An 18,451-nucleotide genomic window follows, 5' to 3' on the forward strand; every position below is an offset into this window, starting at 1 on the left:
CGTTGCACGTCTGTCTGCACGCGAAACTTGGTATACTTACATATACTGCACACATAAATAGTCTAAAATAAATTATCCGTATCATCGTATCGTACGGAAATAATGATGTACAGTACAGTACAGTACAGTACGTGTAAAGCTGTACAAGTGCTGTACACATTGTATAAACATACGAAGGTAGAAAATCTATTTCAAAAGTAGTTGTACTCTCAAAGTACACGTAGCCCTACGAAAGTAACAACTTACAACGTACGCACGGAAATATTTTCGAAAGTACACGTACGAAAGTACGAAAGTAACTTACTTCCGTACACGTACTTTCGAAAGTATGATAAAGATATTTCCTTCGAAAGTACACGTAGCCCTACTTTCGTACGAAAGTACGGAATTACGTGTACAACGTTGTACGTGTACTTCCGGAAGTACTTTCGAAAGTACATTCGTACGAATCGTACGAAAGTACTTCCGTACTTCCCTACAATGTACTTCCGGAAGTACTTTCGTACTTCACTATTCCATATGAAGGTATGTATTCTATCTTCGAAGGTACTGTACAGCTGTTCAACGCGTCCACAGTACACGTACAACTAGTCAGTCCTCTACGTAATTCGAAAAAAACCAGCAAAAAAACGTACGTGTACGTGTACACGTGTACAGGTACTCGTGACAAAAAACAAAAAAAAACACGTACAAAAGGGTACGCGCGAGCACCCTCGCGCGAAACCTATCTCCTTCCTCGAATGAGATCACGAAGGATTTCTTTATGCACCATCGCGTTCCAGGCATCAACGCCGAACTTCCTACGCCGGGGATTTTGCGTTCATGCTCTCTGCCGCGAAAGGGGTACGCGAACGTCGCGAATCGCGATTTCGGGCAAGATCTACGATTTTTTCGTGACGCGTAGCATTGTGCGCATGCCTTCGAACTGTCATCGTGCAAAGTTTCGCGCGCAGACGTGCATCACGCGCGGAGGAGATAGGTTTCGCGCGCGGGTGCTCACGCGTACACTTTTGTACGTGTTTTTTTGTCACGAGTACGTGTACACGTACACGTAGGGCCTACGTTTTTTTTTGTTGGTTTTTTTCAGGTTTTTTTCGAATTACGTAGGGCCTACGTGTACTTGTAGTGTACCTAATTAAAAGTATCATAACAACTAACTACCTTGCTTGAAGGTATGAATATCAACTTACTATGATAAATAATAAGTAAAATAAAGTACGTAGCTATCTATGTACCTTCGTACGAAAGTACTTCCGTACGTGTACGTGTACATACAGCTGTACACTAGCTAGTGTACTACGAAGGTACGAAGGTACTTTCGTAGATATCTTCGAAAGTAGAAAATCGTTAACGTAGAATATGATAGCTACGAACGTAGGTAGATAGTTGATACACGTACGAAAGTAAAGTACGAAAGTATCATATCATACTACTGTAGGGCATTTTTTTTGAAAATATTTCGAAAATAGTACCTTCGTATGATACATACAGTACAGTAGTTGTACAACTACTGAACAGTACAGTAAGTTGTTTATACTTTCGTACGAAAATAGATACTTTCGTAGGCTACGAAGATATTATTAAGACGATCGCGACTTACCGTTCTATTTCCGTTCTATCCGTACGAAGGCGAAGGTATCGATACGAAGGTACGTGTACACGGAAAGGGGCGGAATTCCGTCCCTGAACGAGACCAACTGTACTAGCCCTACGCCTTTTAAGCCGTAATCTAGCTTGAATTGGTGGAGCTTAAGGGTTGAACCCTTCGGCTTATTTCACCCTTAACTCTGTCTCATCAACGCAAAATCACGGCTTAAAGGGCGTAGGCCTTCGCTACGAAACCCTTTTTTGATAAAAGTGATTTGTATATCTACGGAACTTTGAGACCAAAGTGAAGCCTTTTTGAGACCTCCCAAACTTGATGTAATCAATTATCAACTTGCATACGGTGTCGGGGAAGGTGAAGAGACGAGAAACCCGTCGTAAATGATAGTCCCGACCTCGTTATCTATCGGAAGTTGTTTATATAACTTTTAGTGCAAGGTCAGGTGAAGGTTGTAGATCCTGACTACCCTGTAAGACCTGCGTGCAGGAGATTTGAATTCCAGTGAGGTTGATTCTACCAGTTGGAAGTAATGTCCGCCCGGCGTTCGAGACGATTGGATAGAAGAGGGTCATTGGTTGAAAGTGGTACATCGTGAGCTATCTTACCACTGAAAGCTTCAAACACAAAAAACTCTAAAAAAATGCACAAAAGTAGGAAGTACTTATGCACGTTAGCTGTAATGAATACAGCAAACAGCCGCACAGTCCCGAATGTGCTGTGAACGATTAATCTTTATCTATCTTGTGTGTGCAATTTTGTAGCTGGCCTCACAACATATTCGGTGGTTAACAACCACGTTTTACTTGCGACAGGCAAGCTCACAGTCCTCTTTTGTTAGTGTGGTGAGATCCTCGAGGCTTTTCACCCCCTTGACATCTGCGAGCCTAAGAGCCTGCGCGCGCTTCGCTGCCTCCAGAAGGTTCCTCACACCACGACCGTTCGATCCCTTTGCACCCGGGTGACGTGCTTGAAGTTCTGACGAAAAGTGGGCATGCAAAGTTTCGCGCGCGCCCTTTCCTAGGGTAATCCTCTGCGGCTCTAGCACACGCTCTGCGATCGACATAAGCTCGTCTGCGTTATAATCTGCAAAGTGAAGTGTTGTGGGAAATCGGCTTTCCATGCCAGGGTTACTCGCTAGTAGATCTTTCATCTCGTTGATATACCCGGCAGCGATCACGACGAGATCCTCCCTATGATCCTCAATCTCTTTCATCAACGTGTCGAGTGCCTCCTTACCAAAAGAGTCTCTGTCTCCTGAAACAAGTGCATAGGCTTCGTCCACGAATAGAACCCCCCCCAAAGCTTCACTGACTACAGCTTTCGTCTTGAGTGCTGTCTGTCCGGAGTATCCAGCAACAAGGCTTGAGCGATCAGCTTCGACAAGGTGACCTCTTCGAAGCACTCCGAGCGCACGTAGCAGGTTGGCAATGATACGGGCCACCGTCGTCTTTCCAGTTCCTGGATTACCTGCGAATACCATATGTAGGACACCGCCGCCAGAAGAAGGAAGTCCCGCGGCAATCCTTTCCTTCTCAACCAAAAGTTGGGCTCTTAGTGACTTAATAAACTTTTTGACTCCTTCCAAACCAACGATGTTTTCCAGTTCTGCAAGTGCTTTCTCTGTGTCATCCTGCATCTGCTGAGCCACTGACCCGGGTGCACCTCCAACAACTTCATCATCACTGTTGCCCATGAAGTCAACCCCTTGTAAGACTGTCAACGAATTCCGGCCGACCGTACCTAAGGTAAACACGCGTTCTGTTTGACGGTTGATGGCCGCCTCTAACAAAGATCTTGCGAGGTGTGCATTTCTCCGGGTTGGCTCAGCGCAGCGATCTGCTTCAGAAACGTGTACTTCCATCTCATGACTTCCCACTAGTCCATCAGCGAGTGCAAATCCGCGCTCTTGCGACATGCCATTAATTATTGCTACCACCTCTTTTGAAGTGAAGTCTGAAAGAGCGACAGGAGGCGGGAGCATGGCATCAAGAACTGGACATAGGCGGCGAGCAGCGGCAATGCCATCCAGGTCTCCGGCAATGATAAGGACAATTCCCTTTCCAGGTCGCCTTGCACGACGCTCCACTTCTAGAGCCAGTGAATCCAGAGCCTCAACGCCCGAAACAGCTCGTAAGCTGCCGGCGTCAGCAACTGGAAGCATACGGTGGAAATCGTCGATGAGCAAGACACCACCCTCTGCCTTGTCGCATTGTATGGCGATTAATTCGGCAGATCTTCCAGGAGATCTACCTACGTCAATAATATCTGCACGGCTTGGACGGACAAGAGGACCATGCCTAGAGACGTCGCACTCAGACACAATGTACGCAGTGAGTCGAGCAAGCATTGACTTGCCACTGCCCGGAGGTCCAACGAGGACCATGTGCGATGCTGGTTCAGCTCTACCTCCTGCCTCAACGCGACGGCGGTTTACCTGCAGAGCATTCACTACCGACTGGATTTTTTCTTTGGCACCCGCATGGCCGACGATGTGGTCGAGGGCATCGATAGGATCATACGAATCTCTGATCGAAGATCCGGCTGGGCCTGGGAGAGGATCCCAATGCTCCCTGTCGTCATCCCCTTCGATCTTCTTGCAATCAGCGATCGGAACAAATATGCCAAAGCCTGCTTTGCAACGAAACAATCGCACGCCGTCGCATCTTCCGTCGCATGCAGACGTTGTTCGCCTTTCATCAAGACGCATGCCAACGACAGTGGCACCACTTGCGAATACTGCTGGTCCAACGAACATGACTGTGCCTTTTCTACCCCCGACTTCCGCCCTATCACCTACGTAAAACTTATCAGGATTTACGGTGGGCGTTTCCTCATGCTGCCGCACACGTTCTTTAATGTTCGCGGCTTTCAAAATAGGTCTTGAGTGTCCATTTGTAGTGGACGAAGCGATATTATTCCTCGTTAGCGGGGCAGGGACACTGGCCGTCGTCACCGTTGGTTTTCGCACCACATGCACTGGGGGCTTTATCGCGACTGACCCTGCAGATGGCGCTGAATTTTCCTTCGGTGGCGGGGGAGTGTTAACCATATCCGATGATGCATCATGAATTGCTTGAGAAATGCTGACCTGCCTCAACTTTCCAATGCTAGCAGAGTTACGTGATATGTTTCTCTGCAAAACAAGTGGTTTTGAACGCGTTCCCGGACATTTCTTCTCGTGCTCTTCCTTCTGACCACGCAACAACAGTTCATGACATATGCCGCACTTCACCTGCGTGCAGGAAAACACGAATTCAATAAAATCAAGTGTTGGAGAGAGGTGCTTAAGCAGCATGCATTTCTTTTAAAGTTGACCACTCAGCTTTTATTGTCGTTTTTTCCTGAGCAGCACTGCAGATGTGCAGCGATAGCCCCCCTTGATGAGTGGCCGAATGAAGTGCGATTATTGATCGGCATTTGAGATGCGCGATGGAAATAAATAGGGAGTGTCGCTTGTGCGAAAGCAAGAAACAAACACTTACAAGCTCGCACGGGGACCTGCTCTCGCGCTGGTGCGCCTTGAAATCTGTCTCCGGAAACTTCTGGTTACACTGGAGACACCGAAGCCATTTGACATGTTTCAGATTATCTGGTTCATTTTGGCCCTTGCCGACGGGCGTGCGCGCAAGGAGCGGCGGCATGAAAGAGCGTGTTTTGAACGGGACGAGGAGGCTGGGGACGTAAATAGTAGAACCACAACTGGAAACAACGGACAAATCAGAGTACAGCAGTACATGTACACGTACGAGTACGTGTACAGTAACGCACGCGTAGTTCACAATGTTTTAAAAAATACCCATATGTCGAAAGAAAGTAATATTGTACTATATATATGCTGTTGTGCATGAGGACATGTCGTTCATTCGTTGAACATCTGTTAAAATTGGAACGATACAGAGAAGATTAGCATGGCCCCTGCGCAAGGATGACACTGCAACTCTGGGAAAGGAACCATATTTTTTACCGTGTCTGACTACACAAGTGCTACACATGCACTTGATATTATAAGTAAATGCACTTATTATTACAGTAGCCCTAATAGTCACATACACAGTACTTTCGAAAGTACACGGCTACACGCACTTCCATGGTGCCGAAGATAGATACTTCCGTACTTCCATAATAATCAACGTTGTGCCCACGAAACTTTTCTACACTACATTAGCCAAGCTGTACGTGTACGTGTACAACTACGTTGCACATTTCCGGTATTTCCGGAAGTACGTGTACGGAAGTACGAAGGTACTGCACAAGTGCTACAGTACACATGCACTTGATAAATAAATGCACTTCTTAATAGTCACATACACAGTACACGGGACACGCACTTCCATGGTGCCGAAGTATGATACTTCCGTATAAATAATCAACGTTGTGCCCACGAAACTATTTATGAAGGTAGTAGTCCTATTGTACGTGTACGTGTACAACTACGTTGCGCATTTCTTGTATTTCCGGAAGTACGATACGGAAGTACGGAAGTACGAAGGCATATTTCCGTACGAATAAAGTATATTTACAGTATGGAAGTACGGACGGAAGTATTCTATTTCCATATTTCCGTACCGTACGGAAGTACGAAAGTATTCTATGAAGATAGATACTTTCGTACTTTCGTACGAAGATACTCTATACTTTCGTACGAAGGTACTTTCGAAAGTACCTTCGTACGAAGGTACTTCCATAGAGCCTAAATACCTTCAAAGTGCGCGCGCGCGCGCGGCGCAAGACGACCCCTGACTACACAAATTCCATAACGGAAGGATGGATGGAAGTGAAAATCGCTGCCCCAAAGTTTTAAATCGCAGAAACACCATGTACGTGTCTTTCACCGAAAACTAGAAGTGCTGTGCAGCGGTTTCTTTTACTTTGAACCTAAATCCCTCTGTAGGGAAAAAAGAATCCCAATTTATTTTAGTTCTGTCGTCCAAGACAAGAAATTATGCGTGCTTCAGGTGACTTGACGCTCGCATTTTTTTTCAAAAGAAGCTCGTGTGCAAGACTTCACTTCTTATTGTCACTTGCAGTACCCCCTTCGATCTTTCGAAAGGCCATTTGCTGAGGGCGACATCGAAGAAGTACGTTTCAAACCTATCAGCAACAAGCTTGAGGTGGAGTTGCGTGCAATGAGAGATACGAACGAGGATGACCAGGTTCAACCCCCCAGCGGCACAAGCGGCCCGTGCATACTAGCTTCCACAGAAGCCCCTATAAACGATTACTATTACGTTGCAGAAATTAGGAGTGGTGCACTTTACCTCTCACCTTTAAAAAATGTTTATCAAATGCGCCCTTCTATGTCGATCCTAGACAAGACAGATGAACGTAAATTTGAACAGGAAAAAATGTCCGAGTCGGATCCTGCAGCTCAACAGGTAAATTTTCCGTTCTTTTCAAAACACTTTTCTGCGGCTGTACCTTATTCAAACAAAACTGGAGACGTATTAAATGTTAAGTTTTCATATCAGGCGGGGCATGATGACCTTGACAGCGAAGTTGGCTATGTTCCAGCAACCACTGGAGGAGGTACAGGAAATCAAAAACTTTTACCATTGCAGGTGCAGGTCAAGCGGCGTGAGACCGATAGGCAGACAGAAGTTCGTTTGCACTCTCACGCTCACCTCAAGCATGTTGAGGAGAGCGAGCTGTGGACGGTTCTTGAACCACGGTTTACTTTGTCGGCCACTTGTAGTGATGATCCACGTGGTACTTTCGACTGAAAACATACATGAACTGCATTTGCCTGCTCTCTTGTCAAGTAGGGCTCCCATGATCAGGATAGTAACAGATGGAACAAGTTTTGGGATATGTCACTCGCGCTTACGCCTTTCTTTGTATAACTGTTCCTGTGGCAGAAAAAGTAGATCTTTGTTATTCCGCTAATTTTGATATATCAGCCTACGGTGATTTTATCTGATCTTCGGAAAATTCGAGTGGATGAGTTGTATTCTTGCCACCGTCTGCGTTCCTCCGGTCAACGTGTTGATCGACTTGAAGTTGACTTGTAGGAAGCTGCTAAATATGTGTTCGGCTTCCTATTTCGTGTGAAAGTGAATCGCTGGTTTTGGGCTTGAACTAAAAGTACTACCTTCGTAGATTGCTTTCGTCAGTCAAAGCTCACAATTTAGACCCCTGGGTTGTGATCTACTCACAAAAGTTATGTGTAACATGTGCACCGTCAATGTAAAGCCCTGTTCCCTCTGTTGAAAAACACAATCAGTGCAATTTCCCTGTGCTAATGTGATCATTTGTCACTTCTTCCGGTGTGCGTGAGAAGTTACATGAGACTGTTGAATTAGGAATAGTCTGTAGGCTGCAGAGGTTGGTTCACATACTTTTCTACAGTGTGCCCCAGAACCTCCGGGAATGGCATCTGCCTTGACAGTTGCTTTTCACTGAATGAGAGAGGTTTTCTTCCATATTAAATATCAAGATCATATTATCCCCGGCTCCATTTCTTCAAGAATCAGCCAGCGTATCTTGGCTTACTCTGGGATAAAAAATTGTGGTTCATATGACGGCTACAGTTCCCAGTTGCCAGCAAGAAAACGGATTTTAAACTCTGAATCTTGCGAAACTATGTATATGACGGGATGCCCAGGAATAACATGGTCCTCTGCAGCCAAGACTTGTTTGAGAGTCGTGTCCTCCTTGACTCGAACAAAGTATTTGTCGCGGGGGTCAATAAGGGCATCATTGAACTGATGCCCATCACCTTGAATAAAGTCATACTTTTGGTAGACGCCTGATTGTTCCAGTAAAATGTTTTCAAGGAAATCTATGGAATAGGCTTGCACAGCGTTAGCTTGGTAATATAACTCAAGACTTTCCCTCGTGTAAACCCCTTCCTTGTCCCACGCAAGTGGACAATTTGAATCGGAGAACATATAATCAAGGTGTTCATGAAAGGTAGTATGTTCGTCGAAATACTTGATGACATCTGTCTGCGAGTATTCCGGATAAACAAATAGCACCCAGTGCAAGAAAGAACTTCTATCCTTGGAGAACTCTGGAAAGCGTTCCTGAGTTCCAAGAATCGGTGGACCAAACACCAGGTTACGAATTAAGACCTCTTCAATATACAACTTGATCTCAACTTGTACATGCTTGTCACGAATCACCTGTTCTTCAGCCTTGGAAAGAGCAGCTCTGGTAGTCTCTAACAGTGAAAGCAACTCTGTCTGCTCATTTGCAAGAAGAAGCCCTTTCTGACAAAAGTCCATACACTGTTGAAGGTTTCCGAGTCCAAAGGCACTTTTTGCAGCCCTAAACCAGCCCTTCAAGTTCCCTGGGTTGATTTTTATCGCCATTTCCGAATCTATGAGTGCTTTACGATGATTTCCGAGCAGTAATGCAGCCTGTGCACGGTTGCTATGTAAAACTGAGAGTAGCTCCTTATTCTCCACGTTTTCTAACAAGGCAAGCGTGTATTGTTGTACAGCTTTTCGAAGGTAAGCCTTATTCTGCTTAAACTTAAGTGCCGAGTTCCCGGCAGATTTGTAGGATTCTGCACGCTCGATCGCAGTCGTCTCATCAAATTTAAGCGAATGAAGAGCGGCATAGTCGGCGCAAGCAGCCTCACTAACCCAATCTTCATTCCCGTCCCAAAAAAGCGCGGGCAGTGTGCCTCCGTCACAAACGACGGAAACTTCGCTGATACAGTCCTCAGAAAGATTCGAGGATGGCGGAGCATCCATGTCTTCAACAAGAATCTGCGAACGCGGTCTTCAGTGAAATGTCTCTCATATACGCGGAAGACTCACGCAACCCATCCAGCTAGCGCGTTGTACCTTCCAAGGTGGAAGTATGTTTGCTGTACGTGTACTCGTACTATAATATGTACGAAAGGAAAGTACAACGTAGTACTTTCGTACCTTCGTACCTTCGAAGGTACTTTCGTACTTTCGAAAGTACTTTCGTACGAAAGTACGAAAGTACGAAAGTACTTTCGTACTTTCGTACGAAAGTACTTCGTACGAAAGTACTTTCGAAAGTATGAATACTTTCGTACGAAAGTACTTTCGTACGAAGGTTGTGTATCTATTTCCGAAGTACTTTCGTACGGAAGAACTTCCATAATTGTACATAAAAAATACTCCCGTACTTCCGTACAGTACAAGCCTATTGTACGACTCTATCTCATACTTCCGGAAATATTAGCCCTACGGAAGTGCCTCCGAAGTCCATAGCGCCATGTGGCGCCTTCTAGCGCTGTAGCGCTCTAGCGCTCTAGCGCTCTAGCGCTCTAGCTAGCGCACTAGCGCTCTAGCTAGCGCACTAGCGCTTGGTAGGAGCCTGGAGGCTGCGCCCAGCTCGCACTGTAGCGCCGTACTAGCGCCATGTAGCGCCTTCTAGCGCCTTCTAGCGCCTTCTAGCGCCTTCTAGCGCCTTCTAGCTAGCGCCGCAGCGCTCTAGCTAGCTAGCGCTCTAGTAGCTGGCGCTCTACGAAGGTAGCTAGCTACCAGGGATAACTTACTAAAATTTCGACACTAAGTAAATACTATCGTACTGTACGCCACTTTCCGTAAGGGCGACCCGCGAACAGCTAAGTAACAACTTACTTAGGGCTACACGTGTACCTTCGTACAGTTCTACAGTAGCCCAATAGTTTCCGATTGCTGGCTTTGCGGCCGCAGCACTTGACCATCACTTGCGTCGCGCATAGACCTCATACCCGTGTGATTGCAAAGATGTTTACTGCAGTTTCAAGAATCGATACGCCTGCTCCCTTTTTTGGAGGCAATCGCCTTGTTGCAAGGTTGGCCTGGCCCCTGATACAGTCTAATTTTATTCCTTCGTCAAGCATCAGGGGCCACGCGGTTGACCACAGTTCACGCCCCCGCAAACTCTTTCTGCAGGCGCGCAGCCTCGTATACGACCGGTCGGCGTGTTGTACAAGTCCACGCCGTCACTAATGTATCAAGAAATCCGAACATGGGTAAGCTTAAGGCAGGATATCTCTTCCCCGAGATCAATCGCATAAAAAACGCGCACCTCGAGAAGAAACCCGACGCGGCCATAATCTCCCTCGGCATTGGCGACACGACGGAGCCCATACCAGCGCCTATTATTGATGGAATGATTTCATCTGTTAGTGGACTTGGAACACCGGCAGGTTATGCGAAGTACGGCGGCTATGGACCCGGCGAAGGACAGGCAGAGTTGCGAGAGAAGATCGCTTCGCGTTTTTATCCTGGAGGCGAGGTATCAGCAGATGAAATCTTTGTGTCGGACGGCTCCAAGTGCGACATCTCGCGGCTGCAAATGCTGTTTGGTCCAAACCGCAACGTTGCGGTACAAGATCCATCGTATCCGGCGTACGTGGATTCGTCCGTGATGAACGGTCACGCCACCAGCTTTGATGCTTCCACGAAGCAGTATGGAAACATCACGTACCTTTCATGCAACTCAAACAACAACTTCTTCCCGAATCTGGCCCATGCAAACGACTCTGAAATCATTTTTTTCTGCTCTCCAAACAACCCAACCGGCGCTGCCGCAACGCGCGAGCAACTTACTGATCTAGTCGCGCATGCCAAAGAGAATGGCAGCATAATCATTTACGACGCAGCTTATGCAAGCTACATTGAAAATCCAGACTGCCCAAAGAGCATCTTCGAGATTCCTGGCGCGGACGAGTGTGCCATCGAGACGTGTTCATTCTCCAAATATGCCGGATTCACTGGACTTCGCTTAGGCTGGACAGTAGTTCCCGAAAATCTAAAGTTTGCAGATGGATTTTCCGTCAAGGCTGACTGGAATCGTCTGATGAACACAACCTTCAACGGCGCGTCGAATGTGGCGCAAGCTGGCGGACTTGCGTGCCTCTCTGACGAGGGCTGGAATGCTATGACCGAGCTAGTCGGCTTTTACAAGGAGAATGCCTCAATTTTGAAAAGAACATTTGAGGATATGGGATACACAACCTACGGCGGAACTAATGCGCCCTACGTGTGGGTAAGCTTCGATGGGCAGGACAGCTGGGAGGTTTTCACCGAGATTCTTGAAAAGTGTGACATAGTTGTCACCCCAGGCAGTGGTTTCGGTCCTGCAGGAGATGGATTTATCCGGGCCAGCGCGTTCGGTCATCGGGATAGCATCCTCGAGGCGACAGAGAGGCTCAAGAAGGCGTTCACCAAGTAAGCGTGAATCGACTTTTAGCTTTCCTCTTCAAGTTTCACATGATGAACTTGATGAGGAGAAGGGAGTGGCCAGAAAAAGACGAATGAACTTAATAATCTCAATTGATACGATAATATGATATTAAAATACAATATTACGGATGAGAGGACCGTGGGTCGGATCTTTTGCCGCCAATAATGGCCGGTACAATTAGTCCAACCTCGTCCAGTCGCCCTCTTGTATAACCCGAAAAAAAGGAAAAGGACCAACTTCTGGCTCTCCGAGGCGACCTGTAACAGTCTATTGAAGCTCACAGGCAGGAACCATCCAAGAGGATAAAACAAAAATGATCATACATGTTCATCACCGATTTGTTGTGCCAGCCCATATTTACTGAGTGAGGTGAACCCTTCAATCTTTTTTTATTTTTAGTGGCTGCCTGATCGGACCCGCCCGTCCTGTGCTGCCTTTTTTCCTTGCTTTGAAGCAAGGTCGCGTACTCGCGTCAGCAAATCCGCGGGAATCTCACGCTTCTTATCACCGGCAGTTTTTAAGGGTTGGTGTGGCAGCATGGCGATGCGAAGAAGATTGCGCCACTTATCCTTGAGGTCGACTGCGGTTCGATGCTCAATGGCTTGGTATCCAAGTTTCTTTATGTCCGCCCACTTACCTCCACCACACTTTGCGACACCATCGACTAGTGCCACCGCCTCCTCCAACGCCCAAGGGTTGTGATGCTTGCTTCTTCTTCCACTCGCACCAACATTTCCACGGCGATCACCGCCTGATATTTTCCGCGATGTAAAAAGCTTACGTTGCGGCACTTGGTGGCTGTTTTTGCAGCTCTTCACAGGCTGCTCACTTGCGGAATGATCACCCAACTCTGGAAGCTTACACTTCTTGCTCTTTTTCCCAGCTGATGAACCACCAGTCTTGGCCGTTCCTCCCTCAGCACTGTGCGAATTAGTATTTCGTCCGCGTTTCGAACTCTGATGATTGCCTCTCGTCTTGGCCTGGAGATCATACCCAGGGACCTGAAGTGTGACAGCCACAGGAGAAAGCTCGCTGAGATTCGTCACCAACTTCTCGGTGCCATGAGTTTTATTTACAGCCTGTTTCCGTCCAGTACACCCTGTCCCTGAATGTTTTGCAAACATATTTTCCCATCCATTGCCTATGGAATTGTAATGATGTGTAGCAGCAATTTCATCGGAGCCAGTGTACTCCTCTAGGTTACTACCCGTCCCGTTTCCTGAGTTGTCACCTGCAGACAAGTCAATTTCACCACCACTGTTATTGCCGAAGTGCGAACTCGCGAGCCGTTTGAGCAGCCATTGTCTGTTGTTTGACGAGGTCTCCTTGCCGAACACCTGGTGATACTGCTGTCTGAGAGAAGTGATGGAACTGTCCGAGCTGTCTGTGGGGTGCCAGTTGTCTGATAGGCACTGCTCTCGGTCGTCCCAACCGCTGCCGTTCAGGTCAAACTGTCGGGACAAAACGTGTGCCTCTTGTCTTTGCCTGGCGAATTGCGCCCGTCCCAGTATCATAGCTCTACGCTGTAACGCTGTAGGTCGTCTTGTCATTTTGTATGATGACTGGGCGCGAGGTGCAGGTGTCGGCGGAAGCAGAACGTGGGTGCCTTCAGAATCCATAAGGCCCACTGAACCATCTGCTTGCAAGGCTCCAGGGGCAAAATCACATAATAGATCCGCGTCGTCTTCATCGTCTTCGGCGACGAAATCGCGGTCTCCACCAGGATCGAAATAACCTGCACGTGGCACGAGGGAAATATCAGGAAGAAATTTCAAACACACGTCTTTCTCTAAAATCAAAATCAAATGGCCACAACAATATTTGTTGTCAAGAGTCAACCTCACCTTCTTGCGTCTGGTTGGCCTCTTTCCGCGCCGAGCTCTCAAAGCCGAACGATGTTACCTGATTGCGGATCGGAAAATGTGTGGTTACTCGGTGAGTCTTTCAATATAAATTTTGCCGAGCTAAGTGCATTTAGGAAAATGAGAAGCAAGTTCGGTTGTACCTGATTGTCACTGTCACCGCAGATCTTGTCTTCGCCTATGTTCGTGGCGGTGTGAAACTCGCCTCCTGGAGTATCGATCGACTGCTGATTTTCGATTCGATTGAGAATCAGGTCGTGAGCCCTCATGCGCTCGAGTAGAGCTTTTCTCTCCTCTTCCTCGTTTCCGCCAGTGCGCAAGAGGCTATTGTCCAAATCCCGTAAATCCGGTCCGATAAAGCTGGCCTCGAGGTGCGCCACGTCCGCGTCAGAAGGCGCGTACAGCAATCCATTTTTTCCAAGAGTGACGAGTGTACATATTCGCGATCCGGGAAAAGGCGTTGCACATGACGATAGAATATCGCCAGCTTGCGGCGTCGCGTTTCTAGTTCCCATGTCGTGGAAAGACACTTTCGTGAGAAACACAATGCGGGAAAAACTAACTCTCGCGAATAATTCGCGTTCTCAGGCCTTGCAAAGCCGATCGACGTGATCAAAACGTTCACCAAGGTTTAATGTCACTTCTCAAAGGTTTAATGACAATTAATAACAGTTATCATGTCAGTTCGGCACTCCGCAACTGCCCAAGCGCTGTTCGCTGTGGACTAACACTGAAGCCGACACAAGCCCGCTCCGAGGGCACAAAGAAAGTTCCGAGGCGGCGCAGTTTCCTGTACAACGTTGTACAATACGTTCTTCCGTACAACGTTACTGTACAGTACTCGTACTGTAACGTGTACATGTATTTGCAATAATGTTGAATGCAGGACATCACAAATATTGTATCATTATCATATCAATGTACGTGTACGTGTACAGCTGTACACGTACCGTTTGTGTATCATGATATTGTACACGTGTACAGATAGCTATCCGACATCGCTCGGGAACTGCATCGCTGGCGCGCCCATCTCGTACGCAAAACCGCACGCGAGTCTGAAAACTTCCACGCGGGAGCGGCAGCGCAAATCCTCTTCATGGAGCCTGACACAGCATGCGACTTCCACGTCGCCCCGGCTCCGTGTGCTCGTGAGGCTCACACGAGTCTCAGAAATCCCATCGTGGGGGTGCTTACTGCGTGAGAGGATTACCCGTGGAGTAGTTTGCTCGCACTAGCTAGGTCACAAGTCTTGCCCGGATGGGTTAGAGACTGGTTAGAGCTGAGTCTTTGTGTAATCAAACTACCACTACACGTGTAGCTGTACACGCACAGTACACTCTATGTACAGCTTTACAGGATCTTTTTACATAGAATATTACCTTGAGATGTGTACAGTACACCTACTGTACAGGTAGCAGCTAGTGGCTATCAGCGAAAGGATATGAGCTTAGAAAGGATATTAAAAGGATGAGCGCGCGGTGTGCTATAACATCGCGCAGACGCCGTTTTTGGCTCTGTAACTGCACGGCATGTTAGATGACATCACCCTCGAGGCGCGCGGATCGACCGCGTTCGTGTCTGAATCGCATGAGCAAAGCATAGACTGGCGCGATCGCGTCGATTTGTAAAAGAGCATTTTTCTTCGCAGCTACAGCCTCGACCCGCGGAGTTCGACTGCCGACGCAAGCGATCGTTTTTTTTGCGCTGCGCGAATTTTATATATGCGCTAATGTGTTCACGCGATATAATCACGAAGTTTTTTTACGTTCGGAACTGTTTCCATGAAGTTTCGACGTCGCGTACGCGAGCTCAGGAGACGGCAAAAGTTTCGTAACGCCGAGTCTGTTTTGCAAACGACGGATCTGTGCGCCGTGACAGCCTGATTCAGCGCCCCAGGTGTATAAAACTCGCTGGAAAGATCGATTACGATGTCTAGTCGATGTTCGCTTTGACGCTCCGGCCTCAACGGCGGCGCGCGCCTCTCTGACTGTCCTCGCGCGGCGCGGCAGTTGAGAGGATGAGCTCATCAGTAGTTCATCCTTTTAAAACGTACTACGCTCTGACTATTTGCTCATACGTCATCCTCTTAATCCTCTCTAAGCTCATATCCTCTCGTTGATAGCCACTACCTTCGTAGATAAAAAATATCTACTACAGGTATCATAAGGTATCATAGATAACTAGATATGTATCGGATACGTGTACAGCTGTACACGTACGTGTATTAGCCCTACTGTAGTTGTACACGATTGTACACGTACATGAGTCGTACGAAGGTACGAAGATAGATACTTTCGTACGAACGAAGGTATTATTGTACCTTCGTAGATGTATTTGTACGAGTAGTTGTACATGTAGTCGTGCGTGTATTGTACAAATAGTACACGTATGTAGTACTGTACACGTACAATGTAGGGATCTAAAACGATCACATTTTCACATTCATTTTCATATTTGTGGCCCGTATCGTTCTACAGGACACTTCACGGGTACCGCTATGATGGCTGCGTTAGCTGCGATATCTCCTCTCCGGTGCCCGTTCACATCGGGTGTTCACCTTCCTGCAATCCGTAAATCTGGCCGAGTTCGTGCGACAGCCCCTAGACTAAATGTCGAAGCCAGAGCAACGAAGTCGCAAGATGGGTAAGTTGCGGATAAACTTTTGCCGAATAATTAGGCGGTTTCCCACCCGTCGCACCGCTGCAGCTTCACCGAACTGAAGCTCTGCTTACTAAGCAAATATTCACACGGTGTCGCGTCATTATAGCGCACGTCGCTTTCTATGCGCCTGGATTCCACTGAGCCCCTCTTAGCGAGTACTAAGCCCTACCTTCTTATCCACAGGGCTCAGGAGTTCTCGAAGGTGTTTCGCCCGGCCGTCGGAAGTGCGGTCGCCAACGCCCTTGTCGTGCTACCCTCTTTCGCGGGCGAACCAGGGAAAATTTTTGACTTCAACTTGACCCTCCCCATTATCGCCTCCGAGTTCCTCCTCTTGATGGTGATCCTCGACAAAACTGTATTCGGCCCCGTTGGAAAGGCGCTCGACGACCGTGACGAACTTATTCGAACTCAGCTCGCTGCCGTGGGTGACAACTCCTCCGCCGTCGCCGACCTCATCGTAAGTTATGTGTGATTCTCATCTAATCGAGCTCGGCGCCTTCCTCGCGTATCTTGCTTCCGGCTCTCGAGCGAGACAACAAAAATAATATTCCAGTGAGTTCTAACTCGCATTTTTTTTTTCAGGCAGAAAAGGAGAACCTCATCTCTGCTGCTCGCGCAGAGGTGGCCCGTGAAGTGGCCGCTACAAAATCAAAGATAGATGCCGACATCGCGGCTGCCTCAACGAAGGCCAAAGCTGATGTGGACAAACAGATTGCTTCTGCTCTCACAAAACTTGACTCCGCAAAATCTGAGTCAGCCGCTCAGGTCGAAACAATGTCCAAGGAGCTCTCTGACCAAATCATCAAGAAGGTGGTCGAAGTATGATGTCATGATTTGCTGCGCTTTAATTGGTTTCGCATCATGTAGCTACGATTCCCAAAAGTGTGCCTCGTCTGTCTAGCAACTGATTGACGGAGAGAACATCGAAAGTGGAGTAAGAGTGAGGAATATGACTTGAGTACAGTTAGCTGAGTCAGCTCCGTTGAGTTAAAAGCAACCAACTACCGCTGCCGTAGTCGCGCGATCCCGTCCAAATTTTGTTCCCCACCCACGCGTGCACTCTCCCGTCTGCAGCATATATCGAACGGTTCCACGCGCCCTACAGCGATAATCGCGTCCTTTTCTTTGTGAGCTTGCCAGGCAATACACGCTGACCATAGTGCAGACCGAGGTATTCCCTGGTCTCGGTCTGTCCCACATCCAAGCAGACGTCATCCTTTATCTCCACTAGATTGACATTATTCCCTTCATCGATGATGGTATCAGTCACATTTATTTTCAATTCACGAAGGGAAAGCGCTACATTACCACAACCGTTGAACACTGAGGTAGAAGATAAACCATAGGCAGTGCGAAGAACTGATGCTGCAAAATGTGCTGCCAATATGCAACAGCCATTGTTTATACTGAGACGAGTACGATCTCCATCTCTCACAGCTGCACGGTCTGCATTCTTCCCCGGAATGAAAAAGTCGTCACCCTTCCACTCAGCGACTGAAGTACGTGGCGTGAAGGCAGACACACATACTGAAATGAACTTGTCAAGGTTGTCAAGAGCACCATCACTGAACAGAGACAAGTATGAAGGATCACGGAGATAGGCTAGTGTCGCTCTATCGCGGTCTGCTACGTGTAATATACTTCCGGTGTTATTCTTGAGGAGTGCATGAAGTAGAGTGGCCTTCACTCGTACTAGCATAGGTGCAAGTACTGCTTGATGACGAATATCAGCTGCAACGTTGAGTATATCTAAAAGATTTGCAACATGCACGGCACCCCCGCCACCCTTTGGGCATGTCATCGCTACAGCGAACGGTACCCCACCCGATAAAATAAAAGATAATGACCAGTGTAGCAGCCCTGCGGAAACATTTTCAATGTATGTTTTGTCTTCAGGTTCTGTTATTGCTGACGATATCCACGTCATGATAGCAGTGAGTGCCCTTGCTGCTATGTAATCTGTGTCTGCGCTCGTAGCCATCCCGACCGCGATCGTGCCATTTTTGTCAGCCCTTGCTGATGTGACAATCACATTCAGCATATTAGCACGAAGAACTCTGCTTTTCATACTCGCCACTGCTGCTGCAGCGTCCACAGCAACACACATGCCAGCTATCTCTACGATGTCAATTACTTCACCACAACGGCGCGACAGATGATTTGCGAC

General features: G+C 47.6%; 6 protein-coding genes across 6 annotated transcripts; 3 read left to right on the forward strand and 3 right to left on the reverse strand.

Annotated features, from left to right (window-relative positions):
• Nucleotides 1–1,713: 1,713 nt before the first annotated feature.
• On the reverse strand, nt 1,714–4,655 carry MICPUCDRAFT_64764 (AAA ATPase; the record flags this gene model as incomplete). The annotated part of the gene is made up of 1 exon (XM_003056435.1): nt 1,714–4,655. One exon carries the CDS (start codon nt 4,653–4,655, stop codon nt 2,406–2,408), a length of 2,250 nt encoding a protein of 749 aa, XP_003056481.1. The 3' UTR covers nt 1,714–2,405.
• A 1,666-nt stretch (nt 4,656–6,321) lies between these two features.
• Nucleotides 6,322–8,022, forward strand: MICPUCDRAFT_55547 (uncharacterized protein). The gene is made up of 4 exons (XM_003056051.1): nt 6,322–6,423; nt 6,498–6,561; nt 6,634–6,981; nt 7,075–8,022. The coding sequence occupies exons 1-4, from the start codon at nt 6,371–6,373 to the stop codon at nt 7,324–7,326; spliced, it is 717 nt and encodes a 238-aa protein (XP_003056097.1). The 5' UTR covers nt 6,322–6,370; the 3' UTR covers nt 7,327–8,022.
• A 105-nt stretch (nt 8,023–8,127) lies between these two features.
• On the reverse strand, nt 8,128–8,991 carry MICPUCDRAFT_4383 (uncharacterized protein; the record flags this gene model as incomplete). Its single annotated transcript, XM_003056436.2, has 1 exon — nt 8,128–8,991. A coding segment is annotated over one exon (864 nt), but the record flags the coding sequence as incomplete, so codon positions are not given.
• Nucleotides 8,992–10,264: 1,273 nt separating this feature from the next.
• Nucleotides 10,265–11,984, forward strand: MICPUCDRAFT_55549 (ll-diaminopimelate aminotransferase chloroplast precursor). Its single transcript, XM_003056052.1, has 2 exons — nt 10,265–10,364; nt 10,465–11,984. Exons 1-2 carry the CDS (start codon nt 10,297–10,299, stop codon nt 11,747–11,749), a joined length of 1,353 nt encoding a protein of 450 aa, XP_003056098.1. The 5' UTR covers nt 10,265–10,296; the 3' UTR covers nt 11,750–11,984.
• SDP1 (SANT domain DNA-binding protein 1) lies at nt 11,843–14,339 on the reverse strand. Its single transcript, XM_003056437.1, has 3 exons — nt 13,767–14,339; nt 13,606–13,663; nt 11,843–13,496 (listed from the first exon to the last, which is right to left on the reverse strand). The coding sequence occupies exons 1-3, from the start codon at nt 14,136–14,138 to the stop codon at nt 12,157–12,159; spliced, it is 1,770 nt and encodes a 589-aa protein (XP_003056483.1). The 5' UTR covers nt 14,139–14,339; the 3' UTR covers nt 11,843–12,156.
• A 1,671-nt stretch (nt 14,340–16,010) lies between these two features.
• ATPG (H+-or Na+-translocating f-type, v-type and A-type ATPase superfamily) lies at nt 16,011–18,031 on the forward strand. Its single transcript, XM_003056053.1, has 3 exons — nt 16,011–16,266; nt 16,468–16,741; nt 16,867–18,031. Exons 1-3 carry the CDS (start codon nt 16,121–16,123, stop codon nt 17,107–17,109), a joined length of 663 nt encoding a protein of 220 aa, XP_003056099.1. The 5' UTR covers nt 16,011–16,120; the 3' UTR covers nt 17,110–18,031.
• Nucleotides 18,032–18,451: the final 420 nt, after the last annotated feature.

This window comes from Micromonas pusilla (genome assembly GCF_000151265.4).
Source record: "Micromonas pusilla CCMP1545 genomic scaffold MICPUCscaffold_2, whole genome shotgun sequence".
NCBI classification, from domain to species: domain Eukaryota; kingdom Viridiplantae; phylum Chlorophyta; class Mamiellophyceae; order Mamiellales; family Mamiellaceae; genus Micromonas; species Micromonas pusilla.

Coding starts and splice junctions, on each gene's coding strand:
- MICPUCDRAFT_55547 (XM_003056051.1), top strand. CDS start 6,371: ATGGATGGAAGTGAAAATCGCTGCCCCAAAGTTTTAAATCGCAGAAAC. Junction 6,424..6,497: donor TTAAATCGCAGAAACACCAT/GTACGTGTCTTT, acceptor ATCCCTCTGTAG/GGAAAAAAGAATCCCAATTT. Junction 6,562..6,633: donor AGAAATTATGCGTGCTTCAG/GTGACTTGACGC, acceptor TGTCACTTGCAG/TACCCCCTTCGATCTTTCGA.
- MICPUCDRAFT_55549 (XM_003056052.1), top strand. CDS start 10,297: ATGTTTACTGCAGTTTCAAGAATCGATACGCCTGCTCCCTTTTTTGGA. Junction 10,365..10,464: donor GGCAATCGCCTTGTTGCAAG/GTTGGCCTGGCC, acceptor CTCTTTCTGCAG/GCGCGCAGCCTCGTATACGA.
- SDP1 (XM_003056437.1), bottom strand. CDS start 14,138: ATGGGAACTAGAAACGCGACGCCGCAAGCTGGCGATATTCTATCGTCA. Junction 13,664..13,766: donor GCGGTGACAGTGACAATCAG/GTACAACCGAAC, acceptor ATCCGCAATCAG/GTAACATCGTTCGGCTTTGA. Junction 13,497..13,605: donor GGCCAACCAGACGCAAGAAG/GTGAGGTTGACT, acceptor TGCCACGTGCAG/GTTATTTCGATCCTGGTGGA.
- ATPG (XM_003056053.1), top strand. CDS start 16,121: ATGATGGCTGCGTTAGCTGCGATATCTCCTCTCCGGTGCCCGTTCACA. Junction 16,267..16,467: donor GCAACGAAGTCGCAAGATGG/GTAAGTTGCGGA, acceptor TCTTATCCACAG/GGCTCAGGAGTTCTCGAAGG. Junction 16,742..16,866: donor CCGCCGTCGCCGACCTCATC/GTAAGTTATGTG, acceptor TTTTTTTTTCAG/GCAGAAAAGGAGAACCTCAT.